Source organism: Xyrauchen texanus, chromosome 30 (genome assembly GCF_025860055.1).
Source record: "Xyrauchen texanus isolate HMW12.3.18 chromosome 30, RBS_HiC_50CHRs, whole genome shotgun sequence".
In the NCBI taxonomy this organism is placed as follows: Eukaryota; Metazoa; Chordata; class Actinopteri; order Cypriniformes; family Catostomidae; genus Xyrauchen; species Xyrauchen texanus.
Genome location: NC_068305.1, coordinates 23,378,922 through 23,406,177, shown reverse-complemented (window position 1 = coordinate 23,406,177; position 27,256 = coordinate 23,378,922). Strand labels below are relative to the sequence as shown.

General features: G+C 38.4%; 2 protein-coding genes across 2 annotated transcripts; one reads left to right on the top strand and one right to left on the bottom strand.

The window, feature by feature from the left end:
• Positions 1-930: 930 nt before the first annotated feature.
• zbtb2b (zinc finger and BTB domain containing 2b) lies at positions 931-10,248 on the bottom strand. The gene is made up of 3 exons (XM_052098885.1): positions 9,718-10,248; positions 5,976-6,156; positions 931-4,421 (listed from the first exon to the last, which is right to left on the bottom strand). The coding sequence occupies exons 2-3, from the start codon at positions 6,146-6,148 to the stop codon at positions 2,975-2,977; spliced, it is 1,620 nt and encodes a 539-aa protein (XP_051954845.1). The 5' UTR covers positions 6,149-6,156; positions 9,718-10,248; the 3' UTR covers positions 931-2,974.
• A 9,100-nt stretch (positions 10,249-19,348) lies between these two features.
• Positions 19,349-26,530, top strand: armt1 (acidic residue methyltransferase 1). Its single transcript, XM_052098980.1, has 5 exons — positions 19,349-19,494; positions 20,532-20,637; positions 20,797-21,038; positions 21,974-22,139; positions 24,328-26,530. Exons 1-5 carry the CDS (start codon positions 19,442-19,444, stop codon positions 25,105-25,107), a joined length of 1,347 nt encoding a protein of 448 aa, XP_051954940.1. The 5' UTR covers positions 19,349-19,441; the 3' UTR covers positions 25,108-26,530.
• Positions 26,531-27,256: the final 726 nt, after the last annotated feature.

Sequence of the window (27,256 nt, the reverse complement as noted above, 5' to 3'; positions counted from 1 at the left end):
TTTTCATCACCATAACAAAGATGTCAAAGTTTCTTTTATAGCCTAACAATTTTTTTAATCATTTATAGAAGATAGGCTACTTTATAGGCTACATGAAACGGTCGGAAAATAAATCAGATTTGCAGTGTTTTTATAAGATAATAGAGATATGTAAAAATAGGAAAGCACAAAGGTTTGTTAACATTTACTATTTATTTAACTTAACCGATAGCCTGAATTACTTTTTTCTTTTAAAACCCTTTTTATTTCTTTTGTTTTTTTGTACCGGCTATATTTTAGCTATGGTTAGGGGCGGGTGTGGCTCAGGTGGTAGAGCGGGTCGGGTGCCAATCGCAGGGCTCACATGACTCCACATGCCGAAGTGTTCTTGGGCAAGACACTGAACCCCAAGTTGCTCCCAATGGCAGGTTAGCGCCTTGCATGGCAGCTCTGCCGTCATTGGTGTATGATGGAGAGTATGAATGTGTGTGTGGTTGGGACACAGTGTAAAGCGCTTTGGTAACCTCCAAGGTTAAAAAAAAGCGCCATATAAGTGCAGACCATTTACCGTCAGTATTATATTTGAACGTTTACAATGTTTGCTTTCAAACATAAAGATGTAGATCATGTAGCACAAGTCTCCCGTATCGCTCGGTTTTTGCTTAAACCGTATACAACCTTACGATAAAGGAAACCCGTTTATTGCGTTTACATGAAAACGTACTAATAATTTAAAATGTAAAAGTAGCAGTTAAAGCATATTTTATATCATATTAATAGTGTTTATTTCCCTGCCTCTTAATATGGAATGTGGCTTCAAAGGCAAAATATTTAACCTCAAGTTTAGGTACAATACATAGGTTGTGTGTGTATGTATATACACACACATATATATATATATATACATATACACACACACACCCTATGACTGTACAAATTTGTCAATAGCAGAAAATAATGAAATACTTCATACTGTTATTAAAACATAGCCTACTGCACTCTTCAAAAAACATAAGGATTTATTATCCATTATTCACAATGAAAATGCAAAGAAAGCATTTTTTTCCAGAGACAACTGTTCATGTTCCTGAGGAGTGAGAGATCACAGTATGTTTGTCTTGGCTTTTGGGGTTTGTGCATTTGAGGGGCTGCCTTTGCCCTCTCCCCTCCCTATAACTCCCTCAAAGAATTACAACTTGCATGTGCACAAACATTAAAGAACTGTAACAATATAAATGAAAAAGGCATGACATTACACATATGATTAAACATGCAAGGAACAGGAGGCCTTGGACAAATTCTCTTTAGTCACAACACCAAAAAAAAAAAACCCTGGTTATAACAAAACATTATTATACCCCGACTTGAATTCATTATTCAGTAGTAATTTAACTCACAGTGCCCTGTTAAGTATATTCCTACAAGATCTCTACAAATAAAAATTAGAAAATATTTTGCACTGAATGTAAATTGCTCTGGTTTTAAATGATAGACGTTTCCTGATGTAGAACAATTATATTAATCAGAGTAGTCAGGGTTCTTTAGTAAATATCAGTGCTTTAACAGCATGACCTCACTGTCAGTTGCATTAAAATGAACTAATGTCTTCAATACCAAGACAGCCAGTACATATAAACTACAAGTACACAAAGTTGTGCTGCACTAAAATGGATAATCATCTACAATAAATGTAATTATCAATATACAACTTTTGAGATTATAAAATTCTTTGTAAATACAGCACTGTATATAAAATTTGAAAAGTTATATAAAACTCAAAAATAAGGAATTTAAGAGCATATTCACGTAAATCATTTGATGGGGAACGACAGAAATATCTCCCTTTAAGGAATGTTATGTACACATTTAAGATTGTCCACAGTGTTTTCTAAATTCACACACAGTAAAAGTTTGTGGATTAAGCATAGTCCAACTGTTAACACGTTTACCCACAATGAAAGCAACAGAACATGTGAAGAGCCTGATGCATCCAATCAAAAGAAAGATGATTTTATGGCATGGATGTTTATCATCTATGTGGTATTGGCACAAAAAACAACACTGTAACAAATTGACAAATTACACAAAATGACAATTATAGGCAAATATATTGTGGGTCACATTAACTAAAATATAAAATAATAAAAAGTATGTATGACATGTGCTCTGGCACTGCAGAAATTAAGGTTATATACACTTACACCTTGCTCTTGCTAACCCAAAGCACTTAAAGAGAAATTAGAAACAGTGTCAGAAAAAAAATCTAAAAATTCTGTCAGATCAATGTAACTCCTTGGAGGCACTAGCAGCTAAAATTGGCTTTGATCCTCTACCCTAGAATTACTCTTTGATGCAAATTTCAGATTAGTCTGATACTGCATGTCTGAAACAGGTGTAACAGTTGGGGTAGAGAAGGACACTTGTTCCATAAATCAAGCCGCAAACTTAGCTGCTCAGAAAAGCTGACATACTGAGATGTTGAGATTTTGCTTTGTATGGAGACACCATACAAAATACATTACTGGAGATTCCACCATGACACCCACAAACTAAGGATTTACTTTTTTTAATTTTTATATATTTACTTGAATTACCAAACTTCCAGTCTACATCTGATCCGCACATTGTGATGAACGTGTAGGATTACAAAAGTTCACTACATCCTTTTCCTGTAGACATATAGTCACAGGAAGAACTTTAAACACAACACAAACTGTGCAAATGACCTGAGTAAACCAGGAAAGTTGGTCTTCTGGGCATCTCGGTGGAATAATCATATAGTAAATCTGTTATAAATATAGTAACCAAATTCATGAGAGTTGGTTCTGCATTTAAAATGCACAACACAGAAAGTAGAAGTTCTTTTCAGTAGAAGTAGAATTCTCATCTGTACTGTTAGCTTAACTTCTGATTATAATTTATCCCCAAACAAATCAAATGCAATACATTAAAAAAATATATATATATATATATTTTGAAGTGAATGCATGTGGAACTATTCCACAAAGCATGCCTCAGTTTTGATGGGTGTTATTAATGGCCCACCACTGGATGAATCTGAACCTTCATCTTTGGCCAGGTTGTCACTGTTTAGCCCACTAATTCCCATTCCTAGAGCTGCCCCACCAGAGAGAGTCACCTGGTTAAAGCACAGGTGTTTGATTACCTCATTGGGACTGGAGAATGTCATTTCACATACATTGCATTTGTAAGGTCTCCCTGAAGAGCCAAGAAACAGAGCCTCCATTTGGCTGGAGTCATCAGCTGCACAAAGCTCCATGCTCTGTCGATCCACCATGGTGTACGCTGGCTCAGAGCCCTGATTCATGCAAACGTGTCGCGCCGCCTGGTTGGCCCGGCAGAAGCTTTTGCCGCAGGCGCTGCAGCGGTAGGGCTTGCCTGTGTGGATATACATGTGCTCTCTCCAGTGGCTCTTCTGTATGAACTTGCGGCCACAAGTGGAGCACTCATATTTCCTTCGCTTCACTTCCCGCTCCATGTCTGCCGCACCCTCCAAGTTGTCGATGTCAGCAATATCGGATGGAGGAGGTGTGTCCGCCTGGGGCTGCGCTGTACACAGGCTGACTGCTGTTGTTGTAGGGACTGGCATTGCAGTTTCTGCATATAGAGAGTCTTTAGAGTACAGAAGCTGCTCACTATCGCTTGCAATGTCCACGATGACAGGGGTGGCTGCAGCAGCTTCCCTGCCTCTAAAAACTTCCTCCACATCTGGCGTGGCAGCATCTCCATTCGCCATGGGGGAAGCTGCACTGCCTGGCTCTAACACCAGAGGGAGCATTGCCTGAGTGTGTAAGAGCAGGTGCTCTCGTAAGGCTCCTCGCTGGGTGAAGCGGCCACCGCAAACATGGCACGTGTAATGCTTTCTCATAGATGAACTTCGTTTCATAATGCTGGGCTTCACATGTAGAATTGTGTTGGTACTCATGGAGCAAGATGGGGTCTCCCCTGCAGATGTTTCCATCTCAGCGCTTTCCCTCAGAAACTGATTGGTGCTTGCAGATGCCTCTACCTCCATTTCTGACAGAGCATGCCTGTGTTTGGATCCAGACCGTGTCAGTGAGGTAGCAGCTTTATTTGTGGTCACAAACTTCCCATCGAGCAAACCACTGCCTTCCAAATCAAATGGTGAAGACAATTGCGTTCTCGCTGGGAGACATTTTGTGCTCGAGGCCTGTTGGTCTGATATTTGAATGCCATAAAGAGAGGAGGAGAGAGGAAGGCTGACCTCAGGGTGAGAGAATGCTGAATGGCTAGCAAGACTGGCCTCCTGAATGAGAGGGTAGGCATGGAGAAACTTAACGCCCTGCTCCAGACGAGCCGGGTCTATCAGCTGTGTTGCCAGTTTGCCAGTATACATCAGATTGAGGAGGTAGCTGAAGATGTCGGGCTGAATGTCTGCAGGCTTTAAGCGAACACAGTCACTGGTGAAGGACAAAGAAACAAATATTCAAACATTGGAGAAATACATTTTTAAACAAAGCTTTGTGCTTTAATGATTGTGTAAGCATCAATTAAAGGGATAGTACACCCAAAAATAAAAATTATTTATCATAATTTATTCCCCCTTACAGTAGCCATCTCAAACTCATATGACTTTCTTCTGAACATAAATTAAGATTATTGAAAGAAATAATATGTGTGTTTGTCCATTTAATGCAATTCAATGGGGTCCAAAAATGTCAAGCTCCAAAAAGTAAATTAAGGCAGCATAAATGTTATCCACATGACTCGAGTCGGTAAATCAATATTTTCTGAAGCAAAACGATCAGTAAACGATCAGCTCTAATTTGTCACACTAAAATCTAACAAATTTTTCACTATAAATCATGTGCATGTGTCAAGTGTAATCGAGCTTCAAATCATGATTATGCCAAGGAGACTGCAGATGTCAAGATCTATATGGAACAGATCAATTTTGGTATGTTTTGTCACTCACAACAGATCGTATCACTTCAGAAGATATGGATTAAACCATTAAACCAGTCGTATGGAATATCTTTATATTCTTTTTGAAACTTGAGAGTTTTGGACCCCATTGACTTGCATTATATGGAAATACAGGCATATACTGTATCTCCTTCAAAAAAATCTTTGTGTTCTGTAGAAAAAGTCAGTTTGAGATGGTAAAAGGGTGAGTAAATGATGAAAGAATTATAATTTTTGGGTGAACTATTTCTTTAAATACAAACTGTATTCTAGACCTGAGTGAGGTGTTGTGCTTAACCCATAACTACAACATTTAATTGCACTTTAAATAGAAAGCAATAGTAATAGCACAATTTTTTTTTTTTAAATGTTTAAAATTATAAAACACACACATTAGATGAAGACTTGTGTGAAAAAGCTGCTTTATTCTATACATGGTGATTGTTGCACATTCATGAGCGCCGACTTGTTGAGATTATATGACCAGCCAAATATAACTTGCTCTATCTCAATAATAAATCAATCACGGCTGAGTGTGAATGGCACATTGTTACGTCTGTAACTGAGTACTTCTGTTTTTTGTGTCATGATGTGCTTGATGTCAGCACAATATGAACAAAAATATTACTAAATGCACCTTAAAGTTAATATTAAACGTTTTGCTCATGTCATCTTGGACATACAGTGACACCTAGTGGTGTAAATGCAGCACCCATTAAAGTCATGTTATTCAGCTGGTCATGTGATTCTAAAATGGCAGCCCCCATGAGGGCGCCCCTGCCCCCATGAGGGCGCCCCTGCCCCCATGTACAATAAAACAGCTTTTATAAGGTTACTGATATGGCTAGATCTTTATCTCATGTGAGTGGTCAAGATTTTATACATTTGTTTCAAAATTACAATTAATTTCTTAAGGAGTAAAACTTTTTTAATGGGGAAAAAATGACTGAGTGCACCTTTAAAAAAAGTTCACACACAAAATGGATGTTTAAAAACCAATAAACAAAACATTTTTTTGGCATGTATGAACTAGGTGTGAACCATGTTACCTGTCCTGGTGTATAAATAGCATTCTGAAGTAGTTTGAGAATGCAGCCAATACGGCCTTGTGTGCTTTAAAAAAGACGTCACCGATGGCGACTGTGCAGTCACACAGGAAGCCAAACTCCCTCTGTGCATTGAGCTGCTGCAGAAGGATAAGACCATGATTGGCCAGCTCCATTCTTCCACCTACACAAAAAGGGTCAGAGATGACAGTCAACTTCCTGTCTACTACAGACCACAATGCACCACAAGAAAATAAAAAGACTAGGTGAAAGAAGACCTTTAGGTTTGTAAGTCTTATGGCATGGACTTCATCAGCAGTGAGCAGTCATAAATATTATAAATCCAACTGTGCAAATCTCTTATTAACAATAAACACTAAATCCATTAAAAGAGTCATGACAAGCTTTATTTTAGTATATCCATTGAGTGTCACTTTTAATATCAGTAAAGTTTTTTTTCACACAAAACAGTCATTTATTTATTTATTATTATTATTATTTCCCACCCTCATTCTGATCCCCTGTCAGAAATGCTAGGTTTTGGTGCTGTTCTCCTTTAAGACTTGACAGTAAACACCAAGTGTAATGATTGGCTCTCTGCTCTTGACTGACAGCTCTCTTCTTGCAGGGTTTCATGAAGCTACATTTAAGAAAGATTTAAGAAAATGTAGGGTGTGTGTGGATTTAGTTTTTTTTCACGATTTAACCACATTTGAGCTTTTTTTTTTAATATACAAATATGTAGCCTATTCTATCCATATGATGTCATATTGCATGTGTAATTATGAAATTTCTTCACAAAAATTCACAACATAGTAAGAAAAAATTCTAAATACAACCCCCACAGTGCTTGTACTACGTAAAAAGTGCAGAGTAGCTGCCTAAATGTGACATTGTCTGATTTACCTCCGAGCTCATGGGGAAATGAACATTACAGAAAAATACTCGCTTACATATTCACGTGCTGCACGAAGAAATAGATCGGCTTCTTTCAGCTCATTGCAGAAAACAAATTTTTTATTGGTGTGCCGATACAGGCTGACAAAGAGTGCGCGGCAAGCAGGTGACGTCATTGCCATGGTATCTGCAGATTTGCAGAAAGACTAGAATGAAAGTATCGTCAAACGCTTCGAAATTGCTTCTCTTCTCTGCAAACGATACCAAAGACAATAGCGAGAAGGAAATGAGTATATCAAATGTAAGTAGAATTAAGTAATAGAAAAAAAATCTGTGAGCCTACCAGCTGAAATCAGGACATAATTACAATGTTTAGAGAATTGTTGAGACACGCCTCTTCAAAACAGGACTTCTGGTCAACCTACTTAAACGCAATGAGAAAACAATCCCTCCTACAACATTTAAAGACATTTTTAAGGCCTTATTTTGCAGAAGGGCGACTTTTTAAGACCTGTGGGAACCCTGTTCTTGGCATCTTGGCATGCTCAACAGCATACTGGGCGGGGCTATGGATGTGATAAGAAAGTAGGCATTGATGTGTTGTTGTGGAGGCAGTCAGATGCAAATGTCTACTACAGTGTGACATCATGATGTGGAGAAAAAAAGAGAACGAGTGATTTTGGCAGATTGGTTACAACAAATGCTCTTTTTCCAGTTAGAATGAAGTTTTGAGTTTTGAAACTTGCAGTTTGTTTTTAAAGTACAATGACCTCATATGAATAAAGATCAAGGAAAATTGTATTCCTCATGTCATGACCCCTTTAACACAATAATCAACAAAAAACTGTATTGCTATTCCTCAAATATTTGTTAAGGCAAGTATCACGATTACCTCTGCTTATTAGTTACGGATTTAAATAAACAACATACCACAATTATGGGAAAGTTTTTTTATACTCAGGAAAAATCAATATGACAAAGCATACAATCAGATGATCAAATAATGAGACCTGAGTTTTAAGAGCCTGCTGCTAACTTTAAGTGGAACTAACTGGTTGTCACGACACTGACTACTACCATCATGTGATCGCTTTATGTTGTTATCCTGACAACACTCATATACCAAGGGCCAAACCTCTGAACACTGAACCCTGATCTTAAAGCTTGACTCGTGAGGTTATTATTAACCCTCATCTACCTCGACCAGCTCAGCAACCTCTGTGCCTTAGAAGACCACTCTGTTATGTCCATTACCCTAAAGGTCAACCACAGGGTTTATGTGTCACATTATCGGATCTTCAGACAGCATTCCTGTGGCTAATTCCACACTCAACCTCTCTGGAGTGGATGTGCCCTCATGGAATCCCAGGTGTGCATGACTTTCTTTATGTAGCAGAACACATTTAAAGATAAAAAGACAGTAATCGTATATGTCATCCATATGACTCCAGCGGTTCCGGCTGCTGACCGGAAGCGATGGTTTATAGTTAAAAGGTACTTAAATATTGATATTTTTTGCACCACAAGTGATTGTATCGCTTTAGAAGACATTAATTTAACCGCTGGAGTCATATGGATGACATATACGATTACTGTCTTTTTATCTTTAAATGTGTTCTGTTTTTTTTTGTTGCATCAAATGTCTGATAGCCATCTACCTGACCTACTGAGCTGAGATATTTTCCTATTTTCCTTTAAATGTTTTCTGCTGCAAAAAGAACATCATGCATACCTGGGATGGCATGAGGGTAAGCAAACGATGAGAGATTTTTGGGTGAATTAATCCTTTAAAGATCAAATTTTTTATTTCCTCACAAATTTCCAAAATGTAGGATAGCATTGGAAGACTTGTTCATATTTATGAGGAAAGCCCTAGGTGATTAGTTAGCATAAGGTTAAGGAGAAGTGTTGGGCTATAGTTTCACTGACCAATCAGTTATCGCTTTCCTAATGAATATGAATTACCAAATCATCACATGTTTTGGAAATGTACATGAGAACTTGAATCAATGTTTACCTAATTTACAAATGAGTTAGTATTAGATGTGAAATCATCAAATTTCACTGGTATTGGTACGACTATGAAATGTTGGTATCCTGACAACACTACCTACAATGCATGCTAGATCTTACTAAAATTACATCATGAAAAAGTAGATCTTAAACCATACAATTGTGAGCACCCCTGGCCTACAGACACAATTCCAATGGCCTTTGACAGCACAGGCTGTCATGCTGCATTGCTGTGCTTGAACAATCCAAACAGTCACTTGATTATAGCTTTCCACTCCATACCCAACCAGTTTAGTAATCAACTTAAATTGTCATAAAATATAGGGCATTAACATTTTTCCAAATAGATTTATAAACAGTTTAACAAATATATTAAGAGATTAAAACGTATGCATTTTTACAATCCAACCCAATACCTACAGTTTAACTTATTCACATTGTGGCGTAAACTGTCTCCGCCCACTTCGGAGACACGTGGAAGGGACAGATCTCCCACAGAGACCGACCACTTCCGCAATCTGTTTTTCTATGCAAATAGAAAATAAATCGTCAAAAACTGAAACGTGACGACGCGTAGACGTCCAATGCTCACCCAGCACATGATCCAACGGCCGTATTTTGAGTATAGCTGAATAATTGACAATAACAGCTATACATAGAGAGAACGGAGGTTAGTGAGCATCTGCTATACGAGAAGCGAAAATAAACGGTGCTTCGTGAAACTGACACACACTCAGGCGCACGGGGGGAAGGGGTGGTCAACGAATATCTCCTTAACTAAGAAAACCCACAATCAGTATACGATAAACACGGATATGTGTAAGTACACACGTACCTTTCCTCCGCTCGAGCGCGCGTGGAGTTTGGTGAGTTGTTGTCTGTTACCGGGTGGGGGGGAGGACTTATCCGTTGGGCTCGCAGCTGCTCTGTTCCTCTCAAACCCAGCATTGGCGGCGATGGTTTGTCGTCGTCGTCGGTGTTTTCCGGTCGGGTTACGTTACAATCACATGACTGTCTAAAAGGGCTTAAAACCGCGGTTGTAAAACTCGCTTCCCAGGGATGACAAAACAAACGGTCTTTGGCGGTAAAAGCTGACAAATGAGAGAAGAGCTGAACGTTACGGTGTCATTCCCCTGTCGTGTATACGGTGCGGCGGAGATGAATGTTGGGCAATCTTTCATACAGGGTCTCGTTGCTGAACGTTACACGTAAACGGATTTTGGTGGAGTTGGATACCCGTAGGTCACCCTACCCGCCCCCACATGAAGATAACGTGTCGAGACAGATGCATATTTGCATTTCAGTTGACAGACCTTGCACTTTTACACCAGAGAAATGAGCAAACGTTTAATAAGCTCATGATGTGAAGGCCTAAAGGCAAGCTTAAGCTATTAAGCTTATTATTTTTCAACAGTATTTGTATTTAAAACTAGCTGACTGCTTTGACTAAACGTTTTATTATAAATATTTTGTTAAATTAATTTAATACAAATATTAAATAAATACATTCCATGTTTTAACCATTGTGCGAACATCGGGACATTTTTGTCTTTTTCATTTTTGTTTTTCGATCATTTTGGCTGTGTAAATGCCAATGGCATACATTTTTCCAAAGGTGTGTGTTCTGAGGTGGTATTTTGATATTTCAACCTCGGTTCTTATAAATACACTGTGTACACAAAATAGTTACATAAATGTTACAAAAGGGACATTAATGTCCACATTGAAACCCATTAAAACTGCAATATGTGATCTCAGTGCCATTAAAGCATAAAATCATGAATTATAAGGTATTATGCTTTCATTCCGGAGCACTGGCTTCAAAATGTTAATTTGTAAAAATGTTCCACCAGATGACGCCATTTCTCTCATGTTAATCCTATGGAGCAAATACATGCTCTTTTCATATTTTCTGTTTGTTATATTACAGAGTTCTGCAGGCCAATTAAATAAATGATGCAGCAAAAATTGTGTGGTGTGTTGTTATGGATATCAGAGTGTGTTTTTTATGTGTGTATTGAGAAATGTGTGTGTGTCACACAACAGTGACATTATGTAAACAAACTGGCATTTAAAGGGTTAAAATCCTGAAAATGAATGAATATTTTGTAGTTATGATCAGGACTGATGTTGGTTAAAAAAATAAACAGTTTTTTGATACTGACATTTTTGTCATCTAAGGACCTTTTATTGACGCACTAGGGTTCAAATTGACGTTTATTGATTAATATAAATTATATTGGAGAGCTTTTGCAATTTGAAGACAAACAGCTTTTTAAACTGGACTTTTTTGTGTGTGTGTATTTATGTATTTGCAACAGAATATTATTATATTGCTCGGGTTGTTTTATTCATTGTAGTTATTTATGACAATTACAATTTTAGGATCAATGTCGATCAACATTGTTTCCCCAAAAGCATTAGTTTGAAAACCATTTTTATTTTCAAAGGTGGCATTTAGAGGATCTGCCTTGGCGTTTATCAGAATCAAAGAAATAAAATGTGATGCATGGTTACTATAAGGGTGCTGAATAAATTGAACATAGACTTTATTTCATTATAAAAGACTCAGATCTTATCCTGTGTATTGTTATAGTAATTATGTTCTTATTAATAAAGCAATCTCATTTTAACAAATCAATGTAAGTCTTACCTCTAGTTTTGAGAGGGTAGTTTTCACAATATCTCCAGCAAATGTTTATTTTATTCATAATATTGTCTTAGTAATAATGTCTAGCCTTATAACCTTACAAGCCTTATATTATTTTCCTATACAAGAGATACTTTTTGTGAACTTGAGTAAATCAATGAGTCCATTTTATTCTAAACAGTGCAAGGGGACAGATTCATACTGAACTTGTGTCCAGAGATACTGAGCTTGAGTTATACTCAGAGGAACAGGATGTGAACTGGCTTGACCAGGTCTGCCAGAAATGTCAGGAAGTGTGGGGGAGTAGCATGTACAAACACAAAATTGTGAATATTATTCACAAGATCAGCATGGATATGTTAGTAGATATAAAAGTGTCGTCTACAAAAGCTAGGACATTTTAGGGTGTAAAATGAGGATGCCTGGTTCAAATAAAGTTGTGGGTTTTGCAAAAAAGAACAATGAAAGGGAAGTTGGGGTGTTGGTGTCTCCATACTGAGAAAAAGCATGTGGTGTGGTGACAAAGGCATTTGGGACCATGGTTAGCCTACTAGTTTCTGAAAATCACATTAGCATACTTAATTAAGTTTTAGTGGAAGAGAAATGGCTGATGTAGTGAGTAGAAAGAATGCAAAAATGTAGGAGACGTCTTGAAGTTAGTATTTAGGAACAATACCAACCAAGCAGCATTAGTAATCAATTGGTTACACATTCTGTTACTAGAAATTACACATAGATATAAAACAGACCTTGTTCATTATGTCTGATGTAGATCATTGACCGTAAATTAGTAACAACCAGGGCTGGACTGGGAAGATAAATCGGTCTAAATAGCTGCTCTGTTTTGTGGTCCGTTCTGCATAACACAGTGTCTCATTTAAGCTTAATGTGACCCACCGGCCCGCTCGGTTCTCCCTATGGACAGTCCGCCCCGATCGGCCCCAAAGTGTGTTGGCCCACCGGGAAAATGTCCGGTATGCCAGATTACCAGCTATGCTAATTTAAACACTATTCCAATCATGTAATGACATGTTTGTGTAGCCACTTTTCCACCAGCATTTCTTTTCACGGCCACAAGGGAACAGTAGTGTCAACGGTCGGTCAAGAGATGTTGATGGTTTGGTTTGAAGTTGGCTGAAAATACAAGATATATTTTATGCTATTATCAAAACTCATCGTTTAACCATAGGAGAGAGCGTAACGTAAACTAGCGTGTTACGACAGTAAGCCACTATTTGTGGATACCATGCAAATTAATGGTGAGATCCGTAAACTGACACCTATCTGTAGCAAAATTGTTTGTGTTTTCTCATATAAAATAGTAATTTTATTTTAACATTGTTACATACATACATACATTGTTTATTCCAAAAGTGTTTTAGTGTTAAGCATATTAATGCAGCACATTGAAACATCTCAACTAGTCTTGCCAGTGAAATGCCCGTAGAATGTCTATGGGACTTGGCATTATGTATAGAGAGCAACAGTGACCTCCCTCTTTTTCAACCGTCTGGGTTCCATGCAATCGCTTTGTTATTAGGTGAAATTGAAAATTGTGTAAACTCTACTATGAGAAATAATAAGAATGTTAAGTTAGTCATTGGTGGTGATTTTAATATGGTCATAAATGGTTCCATGGACAGATGCCCTCCTAGAGCAAACAGTGAAATCGGAAGCGATGTAGATGTAAAAGTGATATTTTACGTTTACGTTACAGTCTTGACTTAATTGATATTTGGAGAGTAAAAAACCCCTTAACTAAGCAGTTTACTTAGAGCAACAAAAATTTCTCATTGCAGTCACGTATTGACCTTTGGTTGATTTCTTCAAGCTTATATTTTAGATATATTGCCTGCTGCGTAAAACAATTAGCTATTATAAAGGCAGACTTAATTGAAATTTCAGGGGAAATTAATCATTTAATAGAGAGAGGAAATTACACTATTGAGGATCAGACCTCTCTGATTAAACTACAAAATAAACTTAATGTAATATATGAAGAAAAAGCCAAGGGGTCCTTTATTGGGTCAAGAAAACAGTGGTTAGAGAAAAAACAGTAAATATTTCTTTAGTCTCGAAAAAAGAAGGGGGGAGTTAAATGTGATTAAGAAAATGAAAATTTATGGTGTTGTATGTGAAGATACAAATCTTATCTCATCTCATATAGCAGATTTTTTTTAATCATTTGACAATGGATGCCTTTCACCATCAATGAAAGAGGGTGTTATTACTCTAGTACAAAAATCTCAAAAAGATAATCTTTTGATTGACAACTGGCGCCCAATCACATTATTAAATAACGGACTATAACATTTTGGCATCTGTCTTGGCAAAACGACTTAAATATGGCCTTGATGATTTGATTGATGAGTGCCAATCAGGGTTTATGAAGGGTTGTCACATATCCAACAATGTAAGATTAGTTCTTGATTTAATTGATTATCGTGATTTGGTTTTGGATCCTGCTCTTATTATGTTCATAGACTTCCAAAAAGCCTTCGATAGTGTTAGTCACAATTTCATCTTTAGTGTATTACGCTTCTTTGATTTTAATAATTATTTTATCAATGCAGTGAAAACCTTGTGTTGTGTTAAACTTGTATCTGGAACAACACCAACATTTCTTATTCACAGAGGTATAAGACAGGGCTGCCCCATTTCCCCCTTTCTTTTCCTGCTGGCTACTCAGATTTTAAATTGAATGATCAATTAGAATAATGTGATAAACGGAAATAGAATTCAGGATAAAGAAATTAAAATTTCGCAATTTGCAGATGACACCACAATTCAGAAGTTCCTAAAACATTGGACATTATTAAAGAGTTTTCTCAGATTTCTGGCCTTTCACTTAACAGTGGAGCTGTGGGAGGTGGTGCCGCAGGAGGCTCTAGAGGCGGAGCCCTAGAAGGCTCTGGAGGTTCTGAAGGCAGAGCCGTGGAAGGCTCAGGAATTGAAGCCGTAGGAGGCTCGGGAGGCGGAGCCGTAGGAGGCTCAGGAGGTGGAGCCCTGGGAGGCTCTGGAGGTGGTGCAGTGGAAAGCTCAGAAGGCGTAGCCATGGAAGGCAGAGCCGTGGAAGGCTCAGGAGGGGGAGCCGTGGAAGGCTCGAGGGGCGGAGCCCTGGGAGGCTCGAGAGGCGGAGCCCTGGGAGGCAGAGCCCTGGGAGGCTCGGGAGGCTGAGCCCTAGAAGGCTCGAGAGGAGGAGCCCTGGGAGGCTCGAGAGACTTGAGAGGCGGAGCCCTGGGAGGCCCGAGAGGAGCCCTGGGAGGCTCGAGAGACTTGAGAGGCAGAGCCCTGGGAGGCTCGGGAGGAGGAACCCTGGAAGACTCGAGAGACTTGAGAGGCGGAGCCCTGGGAGGCTCGAGAGACTTGAGAGGCGGAGCCCTGGGAGGCTCAGGAGGAGGAGCCCTGGGAGGCTTGAGAGGCAGAGCCCTGGGAGGCTCAGGAGGAGGAGCCCTGGAAGACTCGAGAGACTTGAGAGGCGGAGCCCTGGGAGGCTCGAGAGGCGGAGCCTTGGAAGGCTCGAGGGGCGCTGGCTCTTGGACAGTCATGGCTACTGGCGCTGGCTCTTGGACGGTCATGGCTACTGGCGCTGGCTCTGGGATGGTCAAGGCCACTGGCGCTGGCTCTGGGACGGTCGAGGCCACTGGCGCTGGCTCTGGGACGGTCGAGGCTACAGGCGCTGGCTCTGGGATGGTCGAGGCTACAGGCGCTGGCTGCTTGGCAGAGGTAGGCAGAGGCTGGAGGGCAGAGGCCTTTCCTTTTCTCCTCCTCCAGGCGGACGAGGCTGGCAACGCTGGATCGCTGACCATGGCTGGCGTGGGCTCAGGCTCACAGACCGTGGCCGGCGTGGGCTCTGGCTCGCAGACTGTGGATGGCGTGGACTCTGGCTCGCAGACCGTGGCTGGCGTGGGCTCTGGCTCGCAGACCGTGGCTGGTGTTGGCTCTGGCTCGCTGACCGTGGCAGGCGTGGGCTCTGGCTCGCTGACCGTGGCAGGCGAGGGCTCTGGCTCGCTGACCGTGGCAGGCGTGGGCGCTGGCTCGCTGACCGTGGCAGGCGTGGGCTGGAGAGCAGAAGCTTTTCTTCTCCTCCTCCTCCGGGTGGACGAAGTTGGCAGCGCTGGCTCGTCAATCAGGGTAGCATGGGCTCTGGCTCGAAAGCCGGAATCAAGAGGGGTGGTTCCTCGGCAGCGAGTTTCTTCACAACGAGACTCCCTCCACGTGTGCTCTCCGGGTTCCGGTGCTTCCCTCCACCGGCATGATGGTAACCCTACCCGGTAGATGGTTTTCAGGGAAGCGTCGTCGAACCCGGTGTAGATGGCGACAGTGGAGAAGAGATGTGAGTACTCGCGAACGGTCAAATCTGCCTGGGCTAGTTCGGTAAAAACCGCTGCTAGATCCATTTTTCGGGTGGTCTTTCTGTTATGAGTGTGGGTGAGCAGGAAGGCAGACGAGGAGCGAGGATCTAAGTGCAGCGGGACTTTATTGAAATAAAAGGGCAACACGATAAAACACGTACAAAGGAAACATCCACAATGGGAAAAAGTAAAACAAAAACACGGAAGGCATACAAAGAGTTAATAGTCGGGGAAAACAACGATGGAAAACACGGAAAACAGGCATCCACATACATCATAGACCAAACAAACAGGGTTATATACAACGACACAGGAAGATAACAAACGACATTCAGGTGCGAACAATGACAGAGTGTAGAGGACCGGAAACAATCGTGACGGTGACATGGAAAACACTGGACAGACAACCAAGGAATCGTGACAGAGTGTGAAGGACCGGGAACGATCGTGACAGTGACATGGAAAACACGGGGCAGACAACAAGGAAATTGTGACTTGTCTCTCGCTGGTTGAGTTTTATTATCAAAGGCAGAGGGTCTAGCAAGAGTTTCTTATGTCTTTTCTGTAATAGATTGTCCTAAGTCATCATGTTCCTTATTAGATAATTTGTTATATAATTTCATATGGAAAAATAAACCACACAAAATCAAAAAAGAAGTTCTAAAAAATAATGTTAATAATGGAGGTCTTGGAGTTGTTGACTTTACCCTATTCAACCATGTTTTAATATAAAAAGATTCATCAAAAATACAGACTCTATATGGAACATATTTCCTAATTTAGTTTTTAATAAAATTGGAGGAATTAAATTTTTGTTACAGTGCCCCTTCTCAATTGGTAAACTACCCATTAATTAGCAAGATTTCACCAACAGGCCTTATTGTTGAAATGGTTATTGGTTTACAACCATAATTTTTCACCTCACTGTTGTTTTATTTGGAATAATCAAAATATTACTTTCAGAAATAAATCATTATTTTTTGAGGGATGGTATTTAAATAATATCTATATTGTTAATCAGTTTATAGATGACAATGGTCAGTTTTATTTTTTTTTCAGAATTCTCCAGTAAATTAGATTTTGGGGTGTCATTAAAAGAGTATAATATTGTTATTCAATGCTATTCCTAGTGGTATAAAAATTCTTCTGAAAGGAGAGCGAACCTGTAATCCTATTTCTCTGAATAACACCTCTATTTCAATAGAAGGAATTCTTATTACTGATGACAAATTCAATATCCACTTTGTTCGCAATCATATCAGCAGAAAATCTATTACAGCATCTTCCTTTCAATGGACGACGCTATACAGTGTTGATTGGAATTTGGTCTGGTCTCTTTCTCATAAATATCTATTAAGAAATAAGATAAAAGAAGTCACGTTTAAAATATTACATAGATGCTACCCTTGTAATAGCAGACTCCATAATTATATTCAAAATATTGAGAAGAATTGTACTTTCTGAGACATAGAAGAGATGATTGTTCATCTTTTTAGTGAATGTCTTTGTGTTAAATCATTTTGGAATGAGCTATGTACCTATCTCTCAGAAAAAACAAATGTCAAAATATGTATAAACACTTATAATATTATTTTTCTTAATAACAATGCAAATTCTCGTATCCAGTACATTGTTAATCTCTTTATTATACTTGGTAAATTTTTTATGTACCAAGAATCTGCTGTCACTTTTTATGGTTGACTATAACTTCTATATTATGTCTTTGATGGGCATAAAAACTAAAAATCATTGAAAAGTCAAAAAATGCTTTCATTGTTTAACCTTATATAGATTTTTTTTATTTTCTCCCTCTGGCTTTTGGTTTTTTATTTGATAATTGTTGTATTTGTTTTATTTTTTTACTGTTCTTGTTGTGTAATTTTTGACACAATTTCATGTGAGACGTTTGGCATGAATAATAAAAAAAAAAACATCTGGTTTTCGGAAGTATTTCTCCCATTTATTTCTTCCATAGACTTTTTTTTTTATAAAATCCTTCATAAAGGAGTTGTAAGCCCTGAACCAAACCAACCTGCACCAAGGAGAATCACAACATCACTATCTTTGTTTTGAGGCAGCAATGTATTTGAAAATAGGACAAGGCTGTGTACTTACTTTTTTCTTCTTTTTTAATTGATTTTATTGATGCTCAAAACAGCACATAAGAAATAACAGCCAACAACAATATACATACAAAAAAAGAGAGAAAAATCCAAACTAAAAGCTGGGGGTGCACATAATATAAATTGAAAATATTGACAAATTATGAGAATTACCTGACACTGAAAAAAGGAAAGGAATTGCAAACAGATAATGTTTTTAAGGCTTTTTTGTTCTCAAACAATTGAATTCAAATTAGGTATTTTTCAAGTTAAGAATTATGAATGTGGAACTTGGCAAGTATCAAGATCAGGTTCATTACATAAAATTGACAATTTTTAGATTGATCATAATCAACAAAGCCTTGTACCACATCCTTCCAATACAACATACATTCATTATACATTTAATTCCTAATAAATCTATTTAAGTACTTTAAGAGTGAAGGGAACCTACTCGGTTACGTCATTCGCAGTGCGTCATGGGAGCGCGCTGTCGCTCCGAGTCACGTTTCGCGGGTTTCGTTGGACGCAGTTCTCTGATTGGTGGATCTCTCTCCGCTGTACCTTGGCTAATGTAGTTATTTACAATTAATTATTTTATCAAACACGATTTTAAAACAATGAAGTTGAAATAACGCAGATGGATGGCTTCAAAGTAAGCATATAAAATCGACGAACAACCATGGTATGATTTTAAAGGTTTATAATTATCGTTAAAAATCAATTCGTCTATGGGATAAATGAATGGGATTTTTACTTCCGGATCTAATTTAAATTTTTAAATTAAAAAACATTCATTAAAATGAAATTCGAAAACACTTATTTCCCAAATTTGAAATTATCTGTCCCAACTTCAAAAAGTTGAAGAATGATGCACAAGCACAATATTTACTTGGTGAACAAAGAGACTGCATTTCACCAGCAGCAAATTACATCAATTCCTGCCACAAAAAGAGGGAAGAGTCGACCAAACAGTGATGCGCCCATTTAGACACACGCACGCACGCATACACACACACACACACACACACACACAGGAACTCATACAAACTCTTTTACACACACGAGAGAGAGAGAGGGCGAGAGACACAAAATTGTATTTTGTTTTTATCTTTGGTCTTCAGCAGTTCTGAACCTGTTTTGTATTTATTTTTTATATTTGTTAAACTAAATGTAATTATAGATTAAGATGTAGTTCTGCTTTTTTTACGCAACCTCTGCTTTGGCAATATTGTATTGTTTACATTCATGCCAATAAAGCCCCATTGAATTGAATTGAGAGAGAGAGAGAGAGAGAGAGAGAGAGAGAGCGAGCGAGAGAGAGACAGTGACACAAAATTGCGTTTTGTTTTTATTTAGCACTGCCACTGCCCCGATGAAGCTATTGGTCACCGCACACGCTTAAATAAAGTTTCTGTTGAAAATCTTCACTAGTACTTCCTGTTTGCAAAGATGGATGTAGTGGGAATGTTTCCTCCGCAGTCGCTGTCTGCTAAGTTTGAGGGGTATGTGTTTATAGTCTTACAACTGCTTTCATGTTCACTGTTTACGCCATCTGTACATTGGATACATTAAGGAATTCGTCGTGTGTGTTGTTGAATAACAATGAATGTATGCTGCATTTACTGACCAGTAGGCAGGTGCAACCTGTAAAGGACTGTCCTCCCCGCCGAGTTAAGGCTGTTCTGGTGCCTGCTCAACATTTTGTATAAAGGCAATTGCCATTGCTATGTAAATGCATCTGTACATGCTCTGATCAGCGTTAAAGGGGTTGTTCACCCAAAAATGAAATTTCTCTCATCCTCATTTACTCACCCTCATGCCATCCCAGATGTGTATGACTTTATTTCTTCTGCTCAACATAAATATTTTTAAAATAATATTTCAGCTCTGTTGATCCTCCAAAAATCACATAAATGCACCATAAAAGTAATCCACACAACTAGTTAAATCTATATATTCTGAAGTGTTATAATAGGTGTGGGTGAGACACAGATCAAAATGTAAGTCCTTTTTTACTTTAAATCTCCACTTTCACTTGGGCAGTGAGAAGACTTAATAAGAAAAAAAGGTCCCATGTTTGAGTCCTGGCTCAACTGGGCATTTCTGTATGGAGTTTGCATGTTCTCTCTGTGTTTGTGTGGGTTTCCTCTGGGTGCTCCGGTTTCCTCCACAAGTCCAAAAACATGCAGGTTAAGTGAATTGGAGACAATAAAAAGTGCCCATATCTGTGAGTGAGAGTTGGGTCAGGAAGGGCATCTGGAATAAAACCTGTGCCAAGTGAAATATGCGGATCACGGCTGGTCCGCGGTGGCAACTCCTAATGGTAGCAGCCAAAAGAAGAAGAATGGAATGGGGACATTAATTATTCAAAAATAAATATATGCATTTCTTCCTCATTATTCAAATTACTATTGCTAAACCTTGAGTTATGTCTCCCCATGTAGCAGGCTTTTCCAGAACTAATTTTGCAAATTTCTCAGAGAATAACTAAATATCTAAATAATATTTGCACTTGTTCAATTATTTACTTATGTTCTAGGTCTTTTGCCTATCTGACTGTGAGAGACCGACTACCAACCATACTGACAAAAGTGATAGACACATTACATCGCAATAAGGAGAATTTCTTGAAAGATTATGGAGAGGTATAAAGGATCATTCACCATCGATGAATTGGTTTGATCTCCAGTCTTTAAATTTTTAATTACTATATATAATATATAATATAATATAATTTGGGGTCAGAGATTTTTTGGAACTGACAGTTTTCCCAGGTTTAACTTGTAGGTAAACTCTTTCCTCAGACAGGGGTCGAGGCAGAGAAGAGCACCATTTCTTTACTGTCCAAGATGAGGAATGAACTGCAGACAGACAAGCCTGTGCTGTCTTTGGCTGATAATGCAGAGGACACGGAAGCCTGGAACCAGTATATGCAAAGACAGCAGGACCTAATGGAGGACAAGCAACCTGTCAGCTGGTTCAAGTCTCCATGGCTCTATGTGGAATGCTATATGTACCGGAGGATCCAGGAGGCTCTGTATCTGAAGTAAGACAAGCTTCAAATGTTATGACGAGCAATCAAAAATCCTCACCACCATTTTAAGGTCCAATTTAGATCAGATGCAAAACTGATCAGTTATTTCAAAAGTGCAACCGGAAATGTATTTCAAGACCTCATGGTTTCATTCCTGTGTTGATGTATTTCCTGTTGAAATGGGAAATTGGGGATGGGACATATCAAACGGCTTGTTCCTTTTTTGATAAAATACAAAAGATAGTCTTTAGTTAACATCCCTAGAGGGAGGGAGCGAGCATTGTCATTCTAGAATGCATTTAATTGGACTGAAATTGGTATGCAGCCTTAAATGCAAGATTAGTCAGAAGGAAATTTCCTCAAAAGAGAAAGATTGTACATTTTAAAGTGTATACATTTCCAAAAGTTGAATTTTGGCAACTTTCTTTTAAAGGTGCGCTCCTTCATTTCTTTTGTCATCTGGTCTGTCACTGACACATAGGGGTGTGGATAAAGTATAATTTAAACACAATAGTTTTCAGTTACCAATGTCATTGTAATCAAATTACTATTCATAGTCTGCTGTGATTATTCCATAAGAGAAAGTGTCCAACAACAGGTCTGTTACTGAGATTAAGTGAGTAGTATTCAGCTGGTCATGTGATCTCAACATGGCAGCCATGGCATATGATGGTCATCTCATGTGAGTGGTCATGGTTTTATATAAATGTTTCAAAAATAATATGAATTTCCTTAAAAGTGAAACTTGTTTTTGAAGGAAACAAAATGATTGAGTGCACCTTTTAAAGGAGTACATTAAATAAATTCCAAAAAACTCAAATTTTGATTTAATGGGGCCTTTAAACCAAGGAAAATGTGTTTCTTTGTGAATTGTACTCTGCTTGTTGTAGTTCTATATTTTAAGTCTAATTTGGTCTAATTTCTTTTTCTTTCTTTTTTTACCCAAGTCCACCGATGAATAAATTTGATGTGTTTAAGGAGGGAAAAACGCAAAGCTTCTTTGAATCTCAACAAGCAATTATATCCCTCTGCACATACCTTCAAAAACTCATTACCAACATTGAGAACATGACTGAGATGCAGCTGCGGGAGCACTTTCTCAAGTTGTTACAGGTTGGTATGTCCAGCTGCAGTGTATACTGAATGAGTACTTTCATTTGAACTTTTATGGGACATCCAGTTAATGGAGAGTCAGGTAGTGAGTGGATAATGCCTCAGATCATTTATATTTGGACCGAAGTCTTGCTTATTTTCTGCATATTCCATTTTGTTCTTCAAAACATGGGTAGAACTGTAAAACAGATATTTCTTTAATAACATTTTGACCCTTTACGCCTGGTATTAAGATGCGTTTTGGGTGATCCGATCACATGTCGTCTGCGCTAAATACAGGTCTAAATGGGGTCCAAATCATTTTGTGATCGGATCATAGAAAACCACATGCGAATGTGGTCAAAAACACATGTGACCACATTGCATTTGTGGTGTAATTGAGAATCCTTCTTGAATGCACCCCAGACAACAGTGAAGCACCACCTGTCAATCAACCTTTGCGCTAAAACAGTGTAAACTTTGCCGGTTACGAGCAGCTTTAAAATGAAATAAACGTCTGATCGGAATATAAAAAAGGCAGATACGTACACAAACACAAGAATGTGATCGAGACGCGTCTTAAAACCAGGCGTAAATGGGGGATATATTTCCTTAAGAGTAAAAAAATTCTCTCATCATTATTCACCCTCATTCCATCCCAGACTTTTTTCTGCAAAACACAAACAAGGATTTCAAAAAAATATCTCCGCTTTGTTAGTCCAGACAATACAAATGAATGGTGAGCAGAACTTTGTAGGTCCAAAAAAGACATAGACAGTATTAAATCCATATGACTCCAGTGGTTAAATCCACATCTTCTGATGCAATGTGATAGGTGTGGATGAGAAACAGATCAATATTTAAGTCCTTTTTTACTATAAATAAAAATTTTCACCTCCATAGTCTGGTGTGGTAGTGACTTTCACTTACTAGTTGGGGCAGGTCAAAGGTGGAGATTTATAGTAAAAAAAAAGTTATTTTATATTGATTTGGTTCTCACCCAAAACTGTCATATTGCTTCAGAAGATATGGATTTAACCACTGCTGGGTGAGTAAATGATAAGAGAAGTTTCACTTTTGGGTGAACTATCCCTTTATGGGTTTGTATGATTTCTTGATATGGGATTGAACCTGCTTTTAAATGTTTTAGAAAGTCCAAGGTCACTCCTACTGCTAAGGGTATACTCTCAAATTGGGGTGTAACAATTCACTCATCTCACAGTTTGGTTCTTGATACTGAATTCACTATTCTCTCACGATATGTTGTTAACATAAATGCAGGAAACTTGAACTACGTTACAGAGCAAATCAAGAGTGATTTGCCTGTATCCTGGTTTATCTCTGTCCCCTTTGTGTTTCAATTAACATCTGTATAATTTAATATGTAACATCCGTAAAACATTTATTATGTTTATATTATATTGTAAAGGGATCAATGGAAAGGAGGAGGCGAGAACCAGCTTGATAATATAAATAATATTATTAATATAAAACTTAAACAAACACACACATGACGGATATGTCCGTAAACGATCTCTCTCTCTCCCGCACGATCCTCTGCAGTCGACCTTTATACCTCTCGAAGGCTTGATTAGCCTAATACGGGACCGGGTGTGTAGGATCACTATCCACCCTCCGCCCTGCCACATATATTTAAAGAAATTATGCATCATGTATAATGCGAACACGTGCCTACACTGACTATGTCCTGTTGTTCAAACTTTTTGTCAATAATTTATGGTCGAAATTTTATAAAGCTTTTAAGTCACGTTGCAAATCATTGCTACTTGTCACATTTGTGTATCTTGATAAGGTATATTGTTACACCCCTACTCTCGAAATATGCTTTCTATAGACTTACTTTGACATTAGAACAAAACCGAAGCAACACGAAGTTTAAACATTTGTGCTTGTTTTGTGCAAAGTTACAAGACTGTAATTGAGTTCAATGTGTACTATTGAGCGATTACCATGGGGGAACACCAGGAAAGGCAGACTATTAAGTTGTTAACCATGTGACTAATGAGTCACATCTTGAATTTAGAACAGATAATCTTATTACTCCAAATTATATCCAGTTTGAAATGCCTAGGGGTGGCTTTTATCCTCTGCTTTATGATTTTATATAAAGAAATGGAAGGAACTTTGTGTATCTGTCATTACGCTCTTGACCTTTAAGTAATTTGGTTTATTTGTGGGGGTTTTGTAGGTCTCCTTGTGGGGAAACAAGTGTGATCTGTCCATCTCTGCTGGGCAGGACAACTCTCAAAGATCTAGTCCCATTGATTCTCTCCCTGATCTCCAGCGCTTCATACTAGTAGATGACTCCAACAAGATTTGGTCAACACTGGTTGCTGCTCAAGGTTCTAGAGACTCAAGGAAGAAACATGCAAGAGTTGACATTGTTTTAGACAATGCTGGTTTTGAGGTTGTTACCGATCTGGTCCTTGCCGATTTCCTTGTTTCTGCCGGATTAGCCAAGCAAATCCGGTTTCATGGTAAGTCCTTCCCATGGTTTGTCTCAGACGTCACCAAACAGGACTTTGAGTGGACCATCATGCAGACTATGGCAGCCAATCATAAGTGGATGTCAGCCAGTGGTGTCCAATGGAAGCATTTCGTGAAGGAGGGCACCTGGTCCTACCATGACCACCCTTTTTGGACCTTGCCACATGAGTTCTGCGATATGGCAACCGATGCGGCGGATCTTTATACTATGCTACAGGGCTCTGACCTCATTCTGTTCAAAGGAGACCTGAACTACCGCAAGCTGACTGGTGACAGAGGGTGGGAGCACATGGTTCTGTTTGATAGAGCATTGAGAGGGTTCCAGCCTGCCCCATTCTGTAGTCTCAGAACATTGAAGGCTAATGTTCAAGTAGGCTTACAGCCGGGCCAGGCTGAGAAGCTCACCTCTCAGGATCCAGACTGGATGACCAATGGCAAATATGCTGTGGTTCAGTTTTCCAGTCCACACAGAGAACAGTAGTGTCATTTTTCAAAGAAAAGCTTTCCCTGCAGTCATACAGAGACACAGACAGAAGAACAGCCAAGCAAAGATGAAATAATAAAAGGCACTTTTTCCGCCTTTAAACAGCTTTTTCCTGCTTCAGTTACCACATGCCAAACAAAGTTCTGTTTTCCTGTCTTATTTTGGCTTGAATTTGTTCTCAACAATTGTTTTGGTAGGAAGCAAACCATGCAAAGCTTCTTGTTATACAGATGTTCTTGTTAGAATGATAAATTAGTTTTTTCCTCTCTTTCATAGCTCATTACAAGACTTGTCTGTTGGCACTGCTAATTTCTATTGTGTACAAGTGCGGTTACTACAGAAAAGTTCAGATGTAAACATTCCGTATGTTGCACCAACATATGGTGCAACCATCTATGAGTTTCCATAGAGGTGTTGTTTGGGTATGTTACACATTAAATACAAAAAGTTATTGAAATTGAATTTTAACTTCTAAATGCATTTGTCCCAAAGTCCGTGAGTTCATGAGAAAGAATATGCAATTTGTGCAACATATGTTCTATAGCGTTTGCATTTGTTTTTGTTTATTTTTTTGCTAGTGAAACAGTTTATAAGATTTGCATTGAGTACATAATTGAAAAATATGATAAAGACCACATACAGCTAGTGAGGCATCAACAAAACTGAAGTTGATAAAATGCTTGCACCTTTCCAAGCCAAGGACTAAATCGTAATGATTTCCTAACTTAAATATCTGGTGTGAGAATTTTACTTTTTGTCTGGTACAAAACATTAGCGGTGCACATCTTTAATGTTAAAGAGTTTACTTGTTTACACTGGATTGAATAGCACTGTTACAAAACAAGTTTACCAGATGCACCATAGTCTATCTATTGTGTTGGAAATTGAAATTATTGTGTTAATGTTCTATTTTAGCTTATTTATGAGCTTGCTGTAAACAGGATTTCAGTCACTAGGGCTGCATTGGTTCTGATACTGTACTCTTTAAATTTGCCAATTCTTTGTTTTGAAAGGTGAATGTAATTGAATTAATTTTAGTTAGAATTAATTTTATTAACCACAATAAAAGAAATGATTACATTTATATATTTTATAAATGTAATCATATTTAACAATGGATTTTGGTGAGTTCCAGAGATGTGTTTTATTACTTTATACACCTCATGTATTTTCTCATGTTCTTTTTCTCCATGAGTGATCAAATTATGCTGGCAGAAGTGTTCCCGCTACAGACACTTGCTGCTTATTGACCCATCTTCTGTGAGCGCAACTTTTTTTACTTTCACAGAAAGTTTTTTTTTTTTTTGGTGTGCCTTCTTCCTGGGTATTCTAAAGTGCCTTGCCTCTGTTCTGTGATGCAGAGAAAAGGGCCCAGAACCCCCAAAGCATTGCTGTTACATAATAAACAATCTTTTTGTGTTTCGGGGTCAGCAGGGTCTGTGTACATGGTGTTTTTTTTATCTTAAAATCAAGGGCACAGTTTAGGTCCCTGGACTGTGCTTGTTGAATGGCGAGCGCTACGCTGAACTGTAGACTTAAAGATTCCGATTGTTTCAAATCAGTGATTAAAAATTAATTGTTTTTTGTTTACCTAGTATGTTTTTACTAGGAACATGATGGTAGGAGATAGACTTTCTCGAGCCACACTTTGTCATCCGTCACTTTGTGCAAGCCTCTGCATGCATAACACATGTAAAAGATAAATAATATGCGTTTAATGTTTTTTTTTTTTTAATGGCCATTTTAATTTGCAAAGCTGTGAGACATTCTAAATAGGCATGATACAAAAGTAATTTGATGTTTAATTTTAGTAAATTTAGTATGTTTGAGGACAGAGGTGCATCATTAATTACTACAAAAAATATTCTTCTAAAAGGGAATAAGTAATAAAAGATACCCACTGCTTATCAGAAACTCTTTGTTGTATATTTTAATGCACGGGTTGCAGAGAGCATTGTAGTTATTTATTTGTTTATTATTATAATTATTTTAGTTTAAAGAAGAGTTCAAACTAAAGATTTCCGCTCTTATGACACCTACACACTTTCCATTTCAGCTTAATATAGCTGTCAGTACAGAGAAATTAAGAATGATCAAACCGATTTGTTTTATTTCTTCACACCTTTGACCACATCCCTTGTGAGCT